Raw genomic sequence first — 17,169 nt, forward strand, 5'->3', positions numbered from 1 at the left:
GGCCTAATGATGGCAACATATATCCACATTACTACCTGAGGCCTAAGTTTCCATGTCAAGGCAAAGGTCAGTCTACACCCATAAGCTGTGAGATCTCGTTTCATCTCTGCCTCCACATGTTTGTTCCAAAGAAGCTTCTTGTCTAAAATAACTTCTAGATATTTCACTTCTATGGAGAGTTGAAGCATTGTACCCCATTCAGTTTCCTATTTTTTGTAAATAATACCATTGTGGTCTTATTTGAATTTATTGAAAGTCCGTGCCTGATGCACCAATTCTCAATCAAATCAACGGCGCATTGTATATTTCTACAAAACGTTCTGAGATTTCGACAGACAGCCAGTACAGCCACGTCATTTGCATAAGTTTACTTCGCGGTAGTCAAGGGCAAATACCGACAACAGATTCGCGTCTATTACTGCTAGACTTTCCAGCAAAAAGATAGTAGCGCAAATAGTCGAGAATACTCTTTAGACTTTCACCACTCGACTTTTACACTCAGAAGGTCTAACTTATATAGCCAAATTGCCCATCAAGTTGGAGCAAGCCACGTCTCCGGAAGCCTTCGATACTGATATCGAGGAGCGTATACACTTCCCAGAAACCAATCAGAAACCGTTTTTAATATCTAAAGGTCGTAGCAAGTAAGTCCCTTTCTCAGCGTTTCGTATGTTGTGCTGTAGCTCCCAAAATTCTATTCATTTTAGTCGCTTTTTACTTTGAGCGTATTTTTAAAACCCAGCTCAATGGATAACTGGGATATTCTGAGCAATTATTTTAAGTTTTGGAACAGTGAAGTAGCATTGCATGCATAGTTGAAAGTGCTGAATGGTATGTCTTATAGAAATTTCCCTTTAACGTTTTTAGAGGTGTAGCGATAACCAACGTTTTCCACAAGTTCAAAATCGGTTGCTAATATAAACACAAAAAAAAACTTCGCGTTGAAAAGGAGGTAATGCAACATGACTATAAACTCTATCTAACCAAATTACCAATATAAATGTTATGAGCTGATCAGTTAATATTAAACTAGGCAATATGGGAAAGATTCGGAAAATAATTCTCTCACGAATCACTATACTGCTGTGCGAAGTTATACCTTTCGCACGCTGTGCCTTCAACTAGCTTAGATCCTGCATCGGCAGACCTGCTCAGCTCTAACAATTTCATCTCCTCTTTGCTTCTAAATATTAACCTTGTTCTTTGGGATCAATTCTATTGGTGGAAATGGATTCCTTTAGCTCCTTTCCATGAATATAAGACATCTATCTAGCAAATTAAACGAATTATGACTATAATAAATTAGGATGGTCAGGTCCTTGGCTAGTATTTGAACATACGTTATCTTGGAGAATATTGAAGGCATCAATGCGGTTACTTGGAAGCGCTCGTAACACTTATTGTACATATGTATATGTAATCAATAGAACTCCTACGTTACCATTTTTGTTTGTTTAGAATTTGCACCTCACCAATATGTAGTCTAGTGAGATCCCCATGGAAACCATAGTTTACAAACATAACTCAGTGACATTTCTTGGAACGAATCAGGATACATGACTTAACATATTCAATAAGTTCAAAATTGCAAACCAACTTGGTCTGGGTTTAGTATCACTTTCACTTTGCCTTCTTTCCAATTTCTCTGTAGTTGTTGTGAATATTTAGAACTTTACTTAACGTTATGTGATTATTTGATGTTGGTAAAATGTCGGAGAATAATGTTGATCCTGCTGTGATAAAGAAAACTCAAGAATCGTTGGGAAAATTTGTTAAGAAACCTGCGTTGACTGAAAAATTACTGAATAAACCTCCTTTTCGATTTATCCACGACATTGTGAACGCTGTAAGTACAATGAATTATTAAACATTTCATTAAAATTAGTTGAGAAATCGGATTTAATTAAGAATAATTTACTCGCATACGAGTACATTCTAATATGACCTTAACGTCGTTCTTTCCAAACGTGGGTGGTTGATTCACTTGTATCGATAGGTGTTTACGAATGAATCTCGCTAATTATTTCTTTTTGGGATTTTATTTTAGGATAGTTCCACTACAGTACATGTAAATTGCTACGAAGAAATCCGTGAAGTTAGAAAATATTTGTTTTCCAACATAAACTTATACTTTTCATTTCCTTTAAACAATCAATTTGGTAATGAGAGAAGGATGAGTTAGTGATTCATAGAATTGCGGTAGTCATATAATCGACATTAATTAAAGGAGACGGGGGTGTTTAAACTAGAAGGCATGTTAATTTAAAGGGATAACTGCAGAAATCTAGTATGTGGGCCAAATTCCTTCATCCCATCAAATTTTCCATACTTTCCCATGTATGTCCCATGTAGTGTGATTTAATATTTCTTTCAACTAAAGGACGGCATCTTTCTACAGAGCCTGAAACTAAGAGGGCTTAGATGATTCATACTTTTACCGCAAAATAGGTTTTATTGCTTCCTTTCCATTATAATCTTGGCTGCAAATAGCGAAACTTGGACTTGAAAACCTTTCCAGATGTATTGAAAAATGTATTTTTTTTTAATTCTAAAAATTGCATTTCAGTTTTTATCTTGGTGAGTAAATGGTTGCTGAAAACCGCTTTAGTAGTATAGGTTCCAGGGCGAAACGTGGATTGGCACCCACGATGGAGCATAAACCTGGGAAACGCCTGCTGAACCAACACCAACAGCCAACCAACCCTATCTCCACCTCCACGTGGTGATCGCTGGGAGTTCTTTCTTTTTGAAAAACTACAGACGGAGAACGATGAAGGCGAGTCTCCCGCGCCTAAAAACGGGACAAAATGTACCAACTGGTCCTCCAGGTTGGGGGTTGGGTAGGGCTGACAACCCTACACGGAAAACCGATGTTACGAAGCCATGAAAGGAGCCTCGGACAGGATGGATCTTACAACGACGAACCCGGTAACGACAACGGATTAACGATTTGCGCATTTTCTCATGGAACGTACGCTTCCTGTACAGACCGAATGTGCTCGGCGTAGGTTTCTTAGTCAGCCAAAAAATGAAACCTGCTGTTATCGGTTTTGCAAATATCAGCGAAAGGCTATGCACTCTGCGTTTGCGAAGCGAGTTTAGACTACAGAGGAGACTGTAGAGTCGGAGAAGGATACCTTCTACTAGGCAGTTGAGCGGTTCCTCGAAGCCTGTCCCAAGTATGATATCAAAATCATACTTGGAGTTTTTCAACAGTCAAGTAGGGACGGAGCCCGTATTCAGGCGATACGTCGGCTCCCATAGCTTACATAGGGATACCAATGATAACGGATTGCGCATTATCCAGTTAGCAGTATTGGACGAAATGGTTGTTGGAAATACCTGGTTTGCGCGGAAAGCGGTCCACAAACATACATGGGCCTCTCCAGACGGGACAACTTTCAACCAAATTGACCACGTGCTGATTAAACGCCACCACCTCTCAGCCTTGATGAATGTCAGAACACATAAGGGGGCCAATATAGACTCGGACCACTATCTCGCATGGTGTTCCGAGCTCGAATTACGACACCACCTACAATCCCCTCTGGCAATCAGGTGAGAGTGAATACTGAAGCCATCCACAACAAAGCCCTCCGTGACACCTATAAGAGGGAAATGGATGCCGCAATGACCGCAGTCAACAGAGGTCCTGGAGATGAAACATCAACAAATGATTTTCACAACCACCTGAAGAACGTTATCATTGATATGACCACAAACATACTTGACCCCAGCCGCAAAAAAAGTCGGAACGGCTGGTTTAACGATGAATGTAAGCTAGCAACGGAACGGAAGAATGCTGCATACCGAGTAATGTTGTATTTTAAAAGGGCGCGGGCACGCGCAGAGACTTATCACGAATTCTGTCTAGCAGAGAAGTGACTACACAGACAGAAAAAGGAAACCTGGGAGAACCAACAAGTCTGTGAACTTTCCAACCAACAAGTCAGCAGGATGAAGCCTTATACACCTCGATGCTCATCTTGCCGAAACAAAGAGGGAAATTTGATTTCCAACAGAATGGGCATATTAGAGCGATGGGTTGAGTACTTTGATGAGCTACGGAACAACCAAAACATCGGCGAGTTGGAGTATAGGAGAAACAGTTCGTGCAATTCATCGGTTTAAAAATCATAAGTCGCCACGAGCCGATGGAATTACAGCCGAATTAGTTAAATATGAAGGCGACTAGTTACACCAAGTGGTTCATCAAGTTGCGCTCAAGGTATGGGACAGCGAACCGATGCCTGACGACTGGCAACGAGGCATTATCTGTCTCATACATAAAAAGGGAGATATCACATATTGCAACAATTATAGAGGTATCACGTTGCTGAGTACCATCTATAAGATATTCTCCTCTATCTTGCTAGGCCGGATATCCCCATACGCCCAGAACATCATTGGTCTATACCAAAGAGGCTTCACTCCAGGCAAATCAGCAACACGTCAAATTGTATCTCTGCGGCAAGCGATAGAAAAACTGTTGGAATATGGACTACAGTTCCACCATCTATTCATCGACTTTAAAGCCGCCTATGATAGCATAGCCAAGGTAAAACTGTACACGGCCATGAGAGAATTCGGTATCCAGACGAAATTGATAAGACTGACTAGGCTGACCCTGACCAATGTGCGAGGCCAGATAAAAGCAACAGGATCACTCTCAAGACCTTTCGACATCAACGACAAAGGGATGCCCTATCATGCGTCCTCTTTAACCTGACCCTGGAGAAAGTGATCCGTGATGCTGATGTAAATGCAAGAAGAACGATCCTCTTTAAGTCCACCCAACTACTGGCCTATGTTGACGGTATCGACATCATGGGAAGAACCACCCGAGACGACAAACTGCCTTCATCCAGATTGAGCAGGCGGTGGTTGGCGCGAGATCTTGGGCTGCACATCAATGAAGGCAAAACAAAATATATGGTGGTAATGTCAGCACCGAAAACATTACAACAACATCAAATCGCACTGGTCAAACGGGAAGAATGAAGATAGGAGACTACAACTTTAAGGCCGTTGATAATTTCTCCTATCCGATGTTCTAGATGTTGTAGATGTTCTACGATGATGAAAACCGCGCATGGTTGTTGTCAGCCAACAGAGCCTATTTCAGCTTACAAAAACTGTTCCGCTCGGAACATCTCACCATAGGGTCAAAGCTCTTACTGTACAAGGCAATGATCTTACCAGTCCTCGTGTATTCCTCGGAGACTTGGGTTCTTAGCAAGAAGAATTGCGAACTCTGCCGCGTTCGAGAGAAGAATCCTCCGAAGAATTTTTGGCTCCCTACATGAGGATGGACGATTCCGCAGCCTACATAACGACGAAATCTATGAGCGATACCATGACCGTCCGGTTGTGGATAAAATCCGGCTCAATAGGTTACGGTGGGTGGGTCACTTAATTCGTATGGATGAGGATGATCCAGCCCGGGAAGTGTATAAGGGCAATATCTATGGTAGAGGAGGAAGACGAGGCGTAGGTCAGGACGCCAGACAGCTTTTAAGGATATCGAATTGGTGGACCTCGTCGTAAAACCGGGATGTCTGGAGTTCCTTATTAACGCAGGCTTAGACCGGATACCGGTTGTTGCGCCGTTGATAATGATGACACCAAGCAGACAATCAAAAACAGTAGATTTTAGACAAAACAGTGCACATGTTTTGACTTCATCATGTATTTATAAGGAATTTATTGATTTATTGATTTATTGATTGTAAAATTACTATGTATTACTATGTACTATCCACCCAAAAAATGAAAAATTCACAGATAAAAACAAACAAAAAAAGCGATTATAATTTTAAGGAACAAGAATATATACGTACAAAATTTGACGAAATTTTATTATTTCATAATAAATCGTAGTCCGTATCTGAAATATCGAACTCGGTACTTAGGTCAGTTGATAGTAACATTTGATTATCTTGGGATGATCTTGATTTAATCCTTTTCTTTGTTTAATTTATGTTTGAGGACCTGAACTTCATCATGATGTATTGAGTACACCAAGATTGCATTCTTCCCTGGAGAACTGTCCTCCGTAATTTTCGCGCTATAAGAGAAACTGATAATTTCTAACTTCTGCTGCCTCTTCTGTCAATCGTCCTATAGGCAGTAATGTGCTTTGAATTATAGTTAAACCATGAATTAATTAGCTTATGTAAGGTAGGACATATTGGAGGCATCCATACAGATCGACATACAATTTCGCTGCCCCCATGGGATATTCATCAAATTGTTGGCCGTCTATCCCATGATGGCTTGTGATGGTTTCCGGTATAAATGAAAAGAAATTAAAATCTATTTTTGTTATATCGATACTCTCATTTGTGCTACCGAATTTTTCAAGATGTTGACTAACAATGCAACTCTTAACATCCTTTTAAGTCAAGGAGGTTTTTACGTTTCTCCGTATACCTATTTCGGCAGCCACTTGCTGCTTCTTCTGCAAAATAAGCCCAGAAATGTCCTTAATCTAAATATATATTAAATACTTTAATCTAATTTTCTTATTGACTAAACCTTAATCTTAATTTACATATGCTCTCTATCATCAGTGAATACAGATATGAGTGCTCTTTATCCATATCTGTATTCAAGCGGTGCTCCTGAAGCCCCTTTCCAATGAAGAAACACTTGTGTGGGTCCAATTTGTTGTGTTTAACCTTTAATCTCTTTGAGCGCCGTCCTTCTTCATCCTCTTTTATTCGAAAAAATTTGCTTGCATAGGGTCTGTTTTAGCTATATGACACGTAGGAACACACGCTAACAAGGCGACTTGATGACAAGGTTGGAGTACTTTCTTGCCTAGCATTGATAAAGTTGTAGTGTCGTTTCTGTCGACGACGGTATGGAACTTAATGTCGCTTGGCGCACTAACAGTGCTTCTCATTGGGGCCCACAGGATGTTCTGGCTTCAGGACTGTCTTACGCGATTATTGGAGATGATGCCGAATGTTATCTTGATATCTTGATATGCAGCGTAAAGTCCATCTTTTGTTTAAAGCAGACGAGAATCGCTGAACCCCGGAGTCCTATAAGCGGATGTTAGGAGTATTGAGAACGGTAAGAAAAACTCGATGGAACCAGGCTGATTCTTACCAACAAGTTTGGAGAAATGGTATGGAGAGATCAATTATAATTCCGTTCAGTTTTTCACAGCGATCCCTCCATGACATCGCCAGTACTTGTAAAAGAGATGCAATACATCGAAACAGGTCTTTTCGACGGGCCATCTTCCGACGCCAAAGGTATTGACACAACACTGAGCAACAATCGTTAAGGCTCTATGAAAAAAATACTTCTCGTTGTTTTGTTATTAAAAAAATAAAACACGTCGGAAACCGGAACCTCGGCGCTTCAGGTGTGAAAGGTTTTGGTGATCTTTAATGTAATAATATTCGAGTACAGTTTCATTTATACATAGTTCGTAGTGCATAGACGTTGAACATACTCGATATTCAATGCGATGTGACATTTTATCTCTTATGGAGAACCAATTTAAAGCGAAAGAAGCGACTTTAGCCTATCGTAACTTTGTTACTAATAGTAGGATTTCCATCAGACTTTCCAGTAGGTTGCTTCATATTAAAGCCTAGGTTCTAGGATTAATAATCTATTGATATTACACTTTGATGAGATAATAAGCAATATTCGAATTGCGCTCGTGGTAGGAACGGTATGCCATTGAATTCATTATGCTTTCCTGTTTCATTTTTTGACATTTTCGATCAGTGTGCTTTTGGCAATGTACTTCAGCTCCATCCGGGGCTTTGTGAGAAGCTTGCACCCTTCCTTCCCTGTTCTGTGTCAGGTAGTTCTACGACGATTAACTCGCCGGTCAGTCTCGGATAGTGGGTTTCATTGTATGGCATAACTCACAATGGTGTTGGCCCGTTTCTCAATATGTGACCTATCCTACGCTTGGTATAATGAAGAGTTTGTCTAGTACGCACTAAATCGAAATCATCCTACTCCACCAAAACCGTCGGCACTTGACAGTCACCCCCGCCAGTTGTACTAGGAAATATTACGTAGACCAATGCTATGTACACATCAATCAGCAGAAACCATTTTCTAGCTCAAAGAACAGGCCAGGCAATTCTATTCGCAATGACGGTCGCTTCGAGCTCTAACTTCCTCAGTTGCTGAACCCAATATAACTTTCAATGCGGGATCTGGAATGCGCCCTTGTAATGAGGTTCGATTAATCACTCGACGTCGAGTGATGTCGCATTAATTTTTGTATTGGAGGGATAGGCGCATGAGTGCCTGAATCATATAACCGTGATAAACAACTTCGTGTGGGATGTTACTAAACAGAGCGAAAGTACATTACCACGTGGTACCAGTTTGCTGATATTCTTGCCTTAGGATTATTTCTTGATAAGCACTGTTGTCTCTCCGATCGACTTAGAATGGACAAAAATGTAATTTTAAATCAACTGATATGCGCATGGTTATTTGAGCTCATAAAGTGATGATACCTTTAATCAGACTTCCATGTTAAAAGTAAAAGATTGGTTTGGAAGATAGTTTCCTTTGATGGCTAATATATAAGTAAATATATACAAATACGTATTTAGGGGACTAACTGTCCCCTTCCTTAGTCTTTTATTTTCTGAAAATTTGTTCATGACTATTTGTGTTTTTAAAGCTATTTCTGCAATTATCGTATGCTAATTGTGCGTTTTTCTAGTTTTTCGTAGCACAATTAGGATACAGAAATAGCTTTATAATTGCTGAAAAAAAATTTTTATTAGAAATTTAAATATTTTTGAGATTTTAAGGATATTATATACAAAGAAGGATTGAATTAATTGACACCGGCTAATTTTCTCTTCAATACCTATTGCGGCGTATCCCATTTTTGGTGCTATAACTTTGGAAATATTTTGGATTTAAATTTGAAATTTTGACTGTGCATGTTCAATATCTTGTACTTTTGAAATATGCAAAAAAAAGGCAAAAGGGGCCAAGCATGATAACCACGAAACAGGGTTAGACAAGCCTTTGGGGCGAGGATAGTTTCTTGTCAGTTTGCTGTACTAAACGTTTGGCGATTATATTACAGCAGGTCCATAGGTGAGAATAGGTTTGACTCCGACTTTGTATGTTCAGTATACCATTTGTGGTGTCACCCTATATATTCCCTACGATCCTTTTTGTGGCGGAAAGTGATAATTTTTTCCTTGTTAGTTGCATAGGTAAAAACTTTATTTCAATTTAATTTCGCATCCAGACTCCACTCGTAGACATTTTGCCTCGTTTTACGTCCAGATCAGAAAGGGATGCTAGTTTGAGTTCACTCAGCTTCATATTTTTGGTAAACGCCAGGAGACTGGTTTTCTTAGGATTTATGTTGACATTCTCCCGTCTGCGCCATCCATCTGTTGGACTTAGAGATAGTCGCACCACCTCTGAAAGTGTTTGCATGATTTTACCAATGAGGGTTGCACAGTAGAGGTGATAGGATTCCCCGTGTGGACAGCCTATGTATTTAACGGCATACAGAGTCTCATCAGACATATTTACTTGAGCTAATTACCTTTCAGTGACGGTAACATAAGTCTAGATACAGTACTTCCTATACTGTGAATTAGATTTAGGCATTTTACCAAGGAAGGCGGTGAGGCTTATATAACTAGGTATATAGTCTTGCGTAATATTTGCCAATTTGTCAAACCAATACAATGGAATAGGGTAGACTCCATCCGTAGGTGCCCCGTAAGGTCTCTTTAGTATTCCAACGGGATTAACTGGATCTTTAGCTAGAATCCTCTGGGATTGTATTCTTTCTCCTCCACGAGTCTCTCTGGCCTTTTGGTGTTATACTGGGTAAGTGTTCGACTATATCCTTCCCACCACCTTTTACTTCTTGTATAGTCCGTAAGACGTCTACCAGGGTTTGATTTTACAAACTACACTTTTTTTGTTGGCATTTCCTTGTCAGCCTACAGCTATTCTCTTGTTTAGCTCATTTACAATTACCACGATATAGTATGTGGATTTGCGCCCCCATCTCAGTTGCTAGGTTTCGCTTGGTTAGTTGGTGGGTTGTGGTGTACATTTTCAGGTTAAGCATGTCGAAACGAGACATTTCAGAACAGGATGTAGTTTGGCTTTGTTTCTCGAAGGGTATCAAAATTTATTTTATTTGATCACTATAAGCAAAAAGTTACATTCACCTGAAAGTATGTAGTGTGAAGATTACTTTGGCACCACTTCCATACCAAGCTGTGGATTATGCCAATTATCCTCATACAATACTTTAACATGATTTACTTTATATTTTTAGATAATCAAAGAGACTGGCTTTCTTGAGGGCTTATACAGCAAAACTGAACTCATATCGGAAAATATCAAGGACAGGGATGCAAAGATAAACTTTCTACAGAAGCTCATTGATGTGATAAGTATGGAATACAATTTTTAAATGAGCTGAAAGCAATTCAAGTCTTCTATTTTAGAGTTAACGACAAGTAAGAATATTTCGGCCAGACCATCGAAAATAGTCGCTGGACATGAGGCTGAAAAGACAAACGAACTGTTGCAATTGATCGGATTTGCTATTGAAAATAAGTTGGATTACAAACAGGCAATAGAAACATTGAAAACGCAAGGCAGCACGGGAAAAACGAAAAGCATCTCAAAAGAAAAACCACGAGTAAATCATAGTAAAGAAGGAAATGCAAAAGAAAATAAGCCTACCACAAAGAAAGATGATAATAAGGACAAAAAGTCTTCAAAAACTCAACCTGCTAAAAGTACTAACATTAAAAATGCTACCGGGAAAACTGTTGCTGCGTCCAAAACAAGTTCAAAGACCACAACAAAGGGAAAAGATGCTGCCAGACCATCGGAAAAGAAAATTGAAAAGGAAATAAAAAGTGAATTGGAAGAAACTAAACCAGTTAAAAATGAAGGAAAGGCGAAAAGTGAGGAAAAACCAGATGCGTTGCTATCAAGCCAAGACAAGGTTGTGACTCCGACAGTGTCTGAAAATGATATTCCGCAGAAGTCTAAACGTAACTCTGCGGAAAACATAATAAGTAACGAAATAAATAATAATAAGGAACTAAATGGAGTGATAAGCGCTGATAAAGAAGCAAGGAAAAGCGTAGACACAGAATCAGCGCTTTTGCCTCCCCCAAGTGATAAGGGCGAACCTCCGGTTGAGTTAGCTAATGGTGAAAGTAATAAACCGAAGGAACCTACAGGTGAACAGAAGGATACAAAAGAACCAAAAGAAAGAAAGAAAAGTTCCAGCAAACGAAGAAAAAGCGTTGCAGAAGAAAGTATATCTTCAGCAACGGAACGGTCCAAAGGAAGTAGTCAAAAAGTGGGCAAGGAAACTTCAACGCCAGGATCCAGGAAACCATCAGATCCACTGCTAGATATTTCTCAACAATCTCTTAAAGATACTCCCACCCCGAGTCCCACTGATGTAAGACGACAATCGACATTCGTCCGAGAAGGTTCCCAAAATGATACAACGAACGCTCGTCCGAGAACATCGCTAAGACCACCGAGTGTAAGGCCAGCATCGGCTCGCCCCGGAGCACCAAGGAGGCGAGACAAAAATGTCGAAATCATTCTACAACCAAACGATCAAATGAAATTGGCTGGGATCAACGTTAAACTCGAGACCTTTGAATCACAGCTGGAAGATGATGGAGAAAATCTAGTTATAGTTGAGAGTGTTGTGCATGAAAGCGATAAGAAAGATGATGACACTAAAATTGCTCTGGATGAGGAGTCTCAGCAGGGCCACCTTGTCCAGCAAATATTACAAACTCAGAAGGAATTGACCCAGTTGGATTCGGAAACTGGAACCGTTACTGTGAGTGAATTTCCATCTTTACAAATAAGAGTTAGTTAATTTTCTAATTTTCCCATATTCGTTTTTCTTACTCTACAGAAGCGACAATCATCAGCTCGTCAGATGGATTCCCTACGTGATGTTATTCAAAATCTGACTCGGTCGATCAATCCTCTTGGAAAACTCATGGATTTCCTTCCCGAGGATATCGATTCCATGCATTTAGAGTTGAATATGTGGCGGGACTCATATATTCAAGGATCTAGTGAATTGAAAAAGGAGAGAAGGTGGGTTAAATTTCTTCACAAAAAATGTCGAAATAACCGTATTCGTCTTTATCACTACAGTCTCACAGAATCTGCCATCGAACCAATGAGAAATCAATTGGCCCAGATTAACGCTAACATCAAAGAATACAAAGATATGATTGAACAGATTCGTGCAAAGATTCTACAAAATTCCGATAAAATTCACAAGTTATTAGCAGATCAGTAGTGACTTCAATAAATATTTTTTCTATGATTCTCATCAATTTGTACATCAGCACTTGCTGGTACTAGTTAAGTATAAAAAATTTAATTTTGTAAATAAACACAATGTTGACACTAGAAACATACATAGATTAGCGTGACTTTCATCTGATTTCCAATGCGAAGTCGTGGCTGTTTGATGTGTTCATTTCGCTACGGAAATTTTGGTAATTTCCACAGTCAATATGTTCGTACTATTTATTGGTGTGCTTTCTTGGCTGTACACATATCCATTAGCAGTTCATACTTTTTTGTTTTTATGGAACTGATCTGAGTTATTTTCGAAATTTTAGATAATATTCTTTAGATACTACGCATTATAATGTTCGAAAATAGGACACCTTATTGGAAAGTGCTGATCTTATTCTGTTTTACGGTCTGTTCGTTGTCTCCTCCTTTCAAAGATCCTTGAGTCTATTGAAAACAATTGTAATTTCTTATTTAGCCTTTCGAGTTGGGGCTTAAGAATTCACCTAAAGTCTTCCTTGCTGGTCGTGAAAGGCGGTTAACTGGGATAGAAAATTGTGGGCTAGCAACCAGCCAATTTTGAAAGTTTTCTGGTACCGAAACGTCAACAATGCTTCGGATAGGGACTGGCCTAACGCCGAAGACTTTTGAGTATCGTAAACGAACAATGATAGTGTGAGGGTTCTCAGAATGCTGGCTTTCTTCAACTCGAGCGAAAATTCCAACGATATAAGCTGGACATTGTGGGTCTAAGGAGAGTAAGATGGTGGAACCCTGGAGAGTATTCCTATCCGTCTGGCCACATTAATGGCAATGGTAGCAGATGCGAATTGGGTGTCAGGTTGTTTCTGACGACTATTGCAAGACGCGCTTTCTTCAGTTGAGAGCCGGTTTATGACAGATATCTGATTGCAAGATTCAAGCCTAAGATAAGGAGCAACATATATGTACAGTGCTATGCATCAACGGAGACTTCCAATCTAGTGGAGAAGGATGCGTTCTGTGAGCAATTACACGCTGTTCGGTAGAGGCTTCCTAAAGGCGACAATATGATTGTGATGGGCGATCTGAATGCCAAAGTAGGCTGTGTTAACGCCTTGCTCGTACATGTGATAGGGAAGTTTTGGCAACCGTAATGATAATGGTGGAAGTTTGGGGATTTCTACAGCTTCCACCCCTTTCATCATTAGTGGTACATTGTTCGAGTACAGATCTTGCCGTAACTTGGGTTTCAGCTGATCGGTACCGTATGAGCCATTAGATTGATCACGTTGTGATTAGCAATAGACTCAGGCCTTGTCTCCTATATGTGGGTAACAAAAGAAGTGCTGACATCGGCCACGAAATGGATCACCATCTGATGGTCGCTTATTTTCACTTGCGTTTTGTGTCTTCCACTTCTCGCAGGCTTGGCGAACTGCGACTCCCCTAGTTCAATATCAACCGCCTGTATGATCCAGCTGCCGTTTGCCAGTGAACTATCTTGCCGATCGGATGGCAAACACACTGAATACCCCGTTTGATAATATCGATGAGTATTTGGCTGCCATCAAAAATATCCTTTTCTCAAACGGTAACATATGGCTACCTGCGGAATAATGGAAGCAAATCAATGAACGGAAGGGATTGAAGGCTCTATTGACCGCTACGAGTGATAGCGGGCGTGATGTGCTTGAACACAGATACCGTGTGAAATCCGCGCGCGACGGAAAGCCCAAAGTAGTGTGTGCCATAACAAAAGGTAATTTGTTAATGCGCTGGTCAGAGAAGATGAAAATGCCGTAGATCGTAATGATTTCAGAAGTGAATACTGCATCACGAAAGAGCTTGCATGTGGCCGCAAACATCTCTATAGTCCTGTGAAGGACGTTAACGGTCAACTCCTTATCTACGACGACAAGCAACTGAATAGTTAGAAAGAGAACTTCCCCAGTTCTTAACTTCATCATTTCCAGTGAAGTTCTGCCTCTTGTGGATGAAATGGCTAGTCACCGTAACATGCGGATACGGACTGTTCTTCCAACCAGAAGAGAAACCACCTCAGTCATCAATGTACACAAACGGAGCTGGGCTCTCGATCTCCCTGCATAGTTAACAGCTGAATCTGTGGTTTCTGCAGATATGCTACTTCCACTCGTATGGAAATCTTAGGAATCCGTCACCTTTCCCAGATAGCGGAAAAGGGGGATGATAATAATTAAAATAAACCTGGAACGCATCAAAGAACATTTTGAAAGTTTGATTGACAAAGAGCAGGCTGGTTACCGTTCTAGATCTTCCTGCATGGACCACATCAACACCTTACGGATCATTCTGGAATAGTGCGCGGAGGTTAGATCTGAACAGGGGGTACATCTGACGCGTTCTATGCGTGAGGGGCATTCCAGAGAAACTAATAGTTATTATCAGCACGACATATGATGGCGCAAAACGTCACGTGTTGCAGAAATTGGAGGTCGACAGCCGAGTCCGCCAAGGTTCCATTTTTCCACCGATATTATTTCTTCTTGTTATCGGTGACGTTCTTCATGCTTCCTTGTCTGGAGGACGTGGAGGAGTTCAATGGATCATGACATCTTTCCTCAAACATTCGTTTTCTCTCTAGCCGGGCTATGGACCTTGGCCAAATGGCCAGGAATTCGGGAAGAGAGGCAAGTAGAGTTGGACTGAAGATAAACACCAAAGTTCTCCGTCTGACGGGCCATCGCACCCTCCCTAGATGTATTAGTGGACAGAACATCGAAGGCGTCGATCAATTTGTATATCTAGCAAGCGTAATTTCTGCCGACGGTGGCACCGAAGTGGATGCTACCCGACTCATTAACAGCACTAGATCCGCTTTTGCTGCCCTGTCTAAAATCTGGAAATGCAGTTTCTCAACACCAAGATAAAGTTGAGGTTGCTCTGTGATGAGGTTCTTTTACGTTGCTATATGGGAGTAGCATATGGAAGGTGACCCCCACTGTTACTCAAAATCTCTAAGATTTTATGAACACTTGTCTGGTATGTGTCGTCATGATACGCTTGCTTGATATTATTTCAAACAACGAATTTGGTGGGCGCATAGGTCAGTTGTTCGTGGGCGCTGCGATCAGAAGTTGTGTGTGTGGATAGGTTGGTGTGGCATTGGATAGGTTACACATTAAGGAGGGGCGACAATTGGATTGCTGACATGGAGTGAAACTCACTCTCTCAAAAGAAGTGGGTCGTCTTAAGAGCACTTGGTGCAGAACAGTAGAGGGGGAGTGTCGGCATCTCAGGAAGTCCTAGGGGAAGCTGAATGGTATTTCAGCAACCGTGAACGATGGCGCGTGTGTATGGTTGACGCGATAAAACCCACCAATGGGGTGAATGATAACCATGTAAAGGTAATTGACTTACCTTAAGAGTTAACACACTCTAAAAGAACACGCCCACTGGCAACGATGCGACACAACATAACACGACAATTTTGCAACGACACGGCGAGACATGACAAATTTAAAAAAATAAAACTAGGTAGCTTGCTCCTACTAAATATATTTTAATAGTTAGTAAATACGTATTTCGAAAGCTACTTACTCTCTTCCTCAGTACTTAAGCTACCTACGTATACTACGTATACTAATACGTATTTACTAACTATTAAAATATATTGTAGTAGGAGCAAGCTACCTAGTTTTATTTTTATTTAGAAGAACTACAAGCATCGGAACGATAACTATTTTATGACAAATTTGTTTGACATTCACCGAAAAAATATTGTTTGGAGTATTTGCAGGATAAACATATTTAAAACACTATTATGTTATGTCATGCTAACCAAATGTCTATATCTGCCTTAGAAGGCAGACAAATGTCTGGTAGAGTCTGCAATGAAGGAGCTTACTGATAATTTTACAAAGGAAAACTGTTGTTCGAACTACCTAAGAAAACGAATGAGCACGGCGACCTGCAAAAGAATATTGAAGCATCACTCGGCGAGCAAGCCACCGCCTGCATAATTCAACCACTGGTTGCCATAAAATGTTAAGATTTTGACGAGGACACCACCAGCGAAGAAATTTTCATACCTTTCGAGGGTCAGCTGAAACCAGAGGACACACAGGATATGGATGCGAAGAGCTTAAGGAGAGTTTATAGTACTTTCTTCAGGTAATGAAAACTAATGAAAAAGGAACATCTTTCTCGAGATTAAGGATTACTCTGGACAATGCCAGAAATGTAAATACGTAGAGAATTAGTCTCTATCATGAATTATTTGTGTAAATGACTCACTGGTCAAGAACGAGGAACGCATTATAATAAAAAGTTTCGATAGACCATCATGAAAAGTTACAAGTTGGAAACTGGAAGCTGCGTGCTTCAGGTTTGATAGGTTTTGTTGATTTTTATGTTAGAATTTTTGGGTACACGATGATTCCATTTATACATAGCTCGTAGTATGTATACGTTGAATTTATCCGATATTCAATTCGATGTGGTACTAACATTTTATCTTTAAGGGGTAGTAATTTGAAGCGAAAGAGGCAACTTTGACCTACTATAACTTCGTCAATAATAGTAGAATTTCCACCAAATTTTCCAGTATGATGCTTTATATTAAAACCAATATTACTGAACTACTTAGCTAGCATTTCGTTCAACGTAGATGTAGTGTGGACGGCAACTACTATGGTGAAAATAATGCACCAGTGGCTAAAAGAAGAAAAATGGAGGCGTAGAAGGGAAATTACCGCAAATAACACTGCGTCAAAAGCAACTAATACTACTAGGAAATGCAGTTAATGATTGAATGGTTGAACAGACCTGTGAACAATATTAGAATTTCGGGGAGATCGTGGAGAAAACATGGGA

General features: G+C 40.2%; 1 protein-coding gene across 1 annotated transcript; it reads left to right on the forward strand.

The window, feature by feature from the left end:
- Positions 1 to 1,559: 1,559 nt before the first annotated feature.
- LOC119657397 (TRAF3-interacting protein 1) lies at positions 1,560 to 12,450 on the forward strand. The gene is made up of 5 exons (XM_038064287.1): positions 1,560 to 1,846; positions 10,313 to 10,430; positions 10,485 to 11,857; positions 11,936 to 12,123; positions 12,184 to 12,450. Exons 1-5 carry the CDS (start codon positions 1,709 to 1,711, stop codon positions 12,329 to 12,331), a joined length of 1,965 nt encoding a protein of 654 aa, XP_037920215.1. The 5' UTR covers positions 1,560 to 1,708; the 3' UTR covers positions 12,332 to 12,450.
- The last annotated feature ends 4,719 nt before the right edge of the window (positions 12,451 to 17,169 follow it).

The sequence above is a fragment of the Hermetia illucens genome, chromosome 5, assembly GCF_905115235.1.
Source record: "Hermetia illucens chromosome 5, iHerIll2.2.curated.20191125, whole genome shotgun sequence".
NCBI lineage: Eukaryota > Metazoa > Arthropoda > Insecta > Diptera > Stratiomyidae > Hermetia > Hermetia illucens.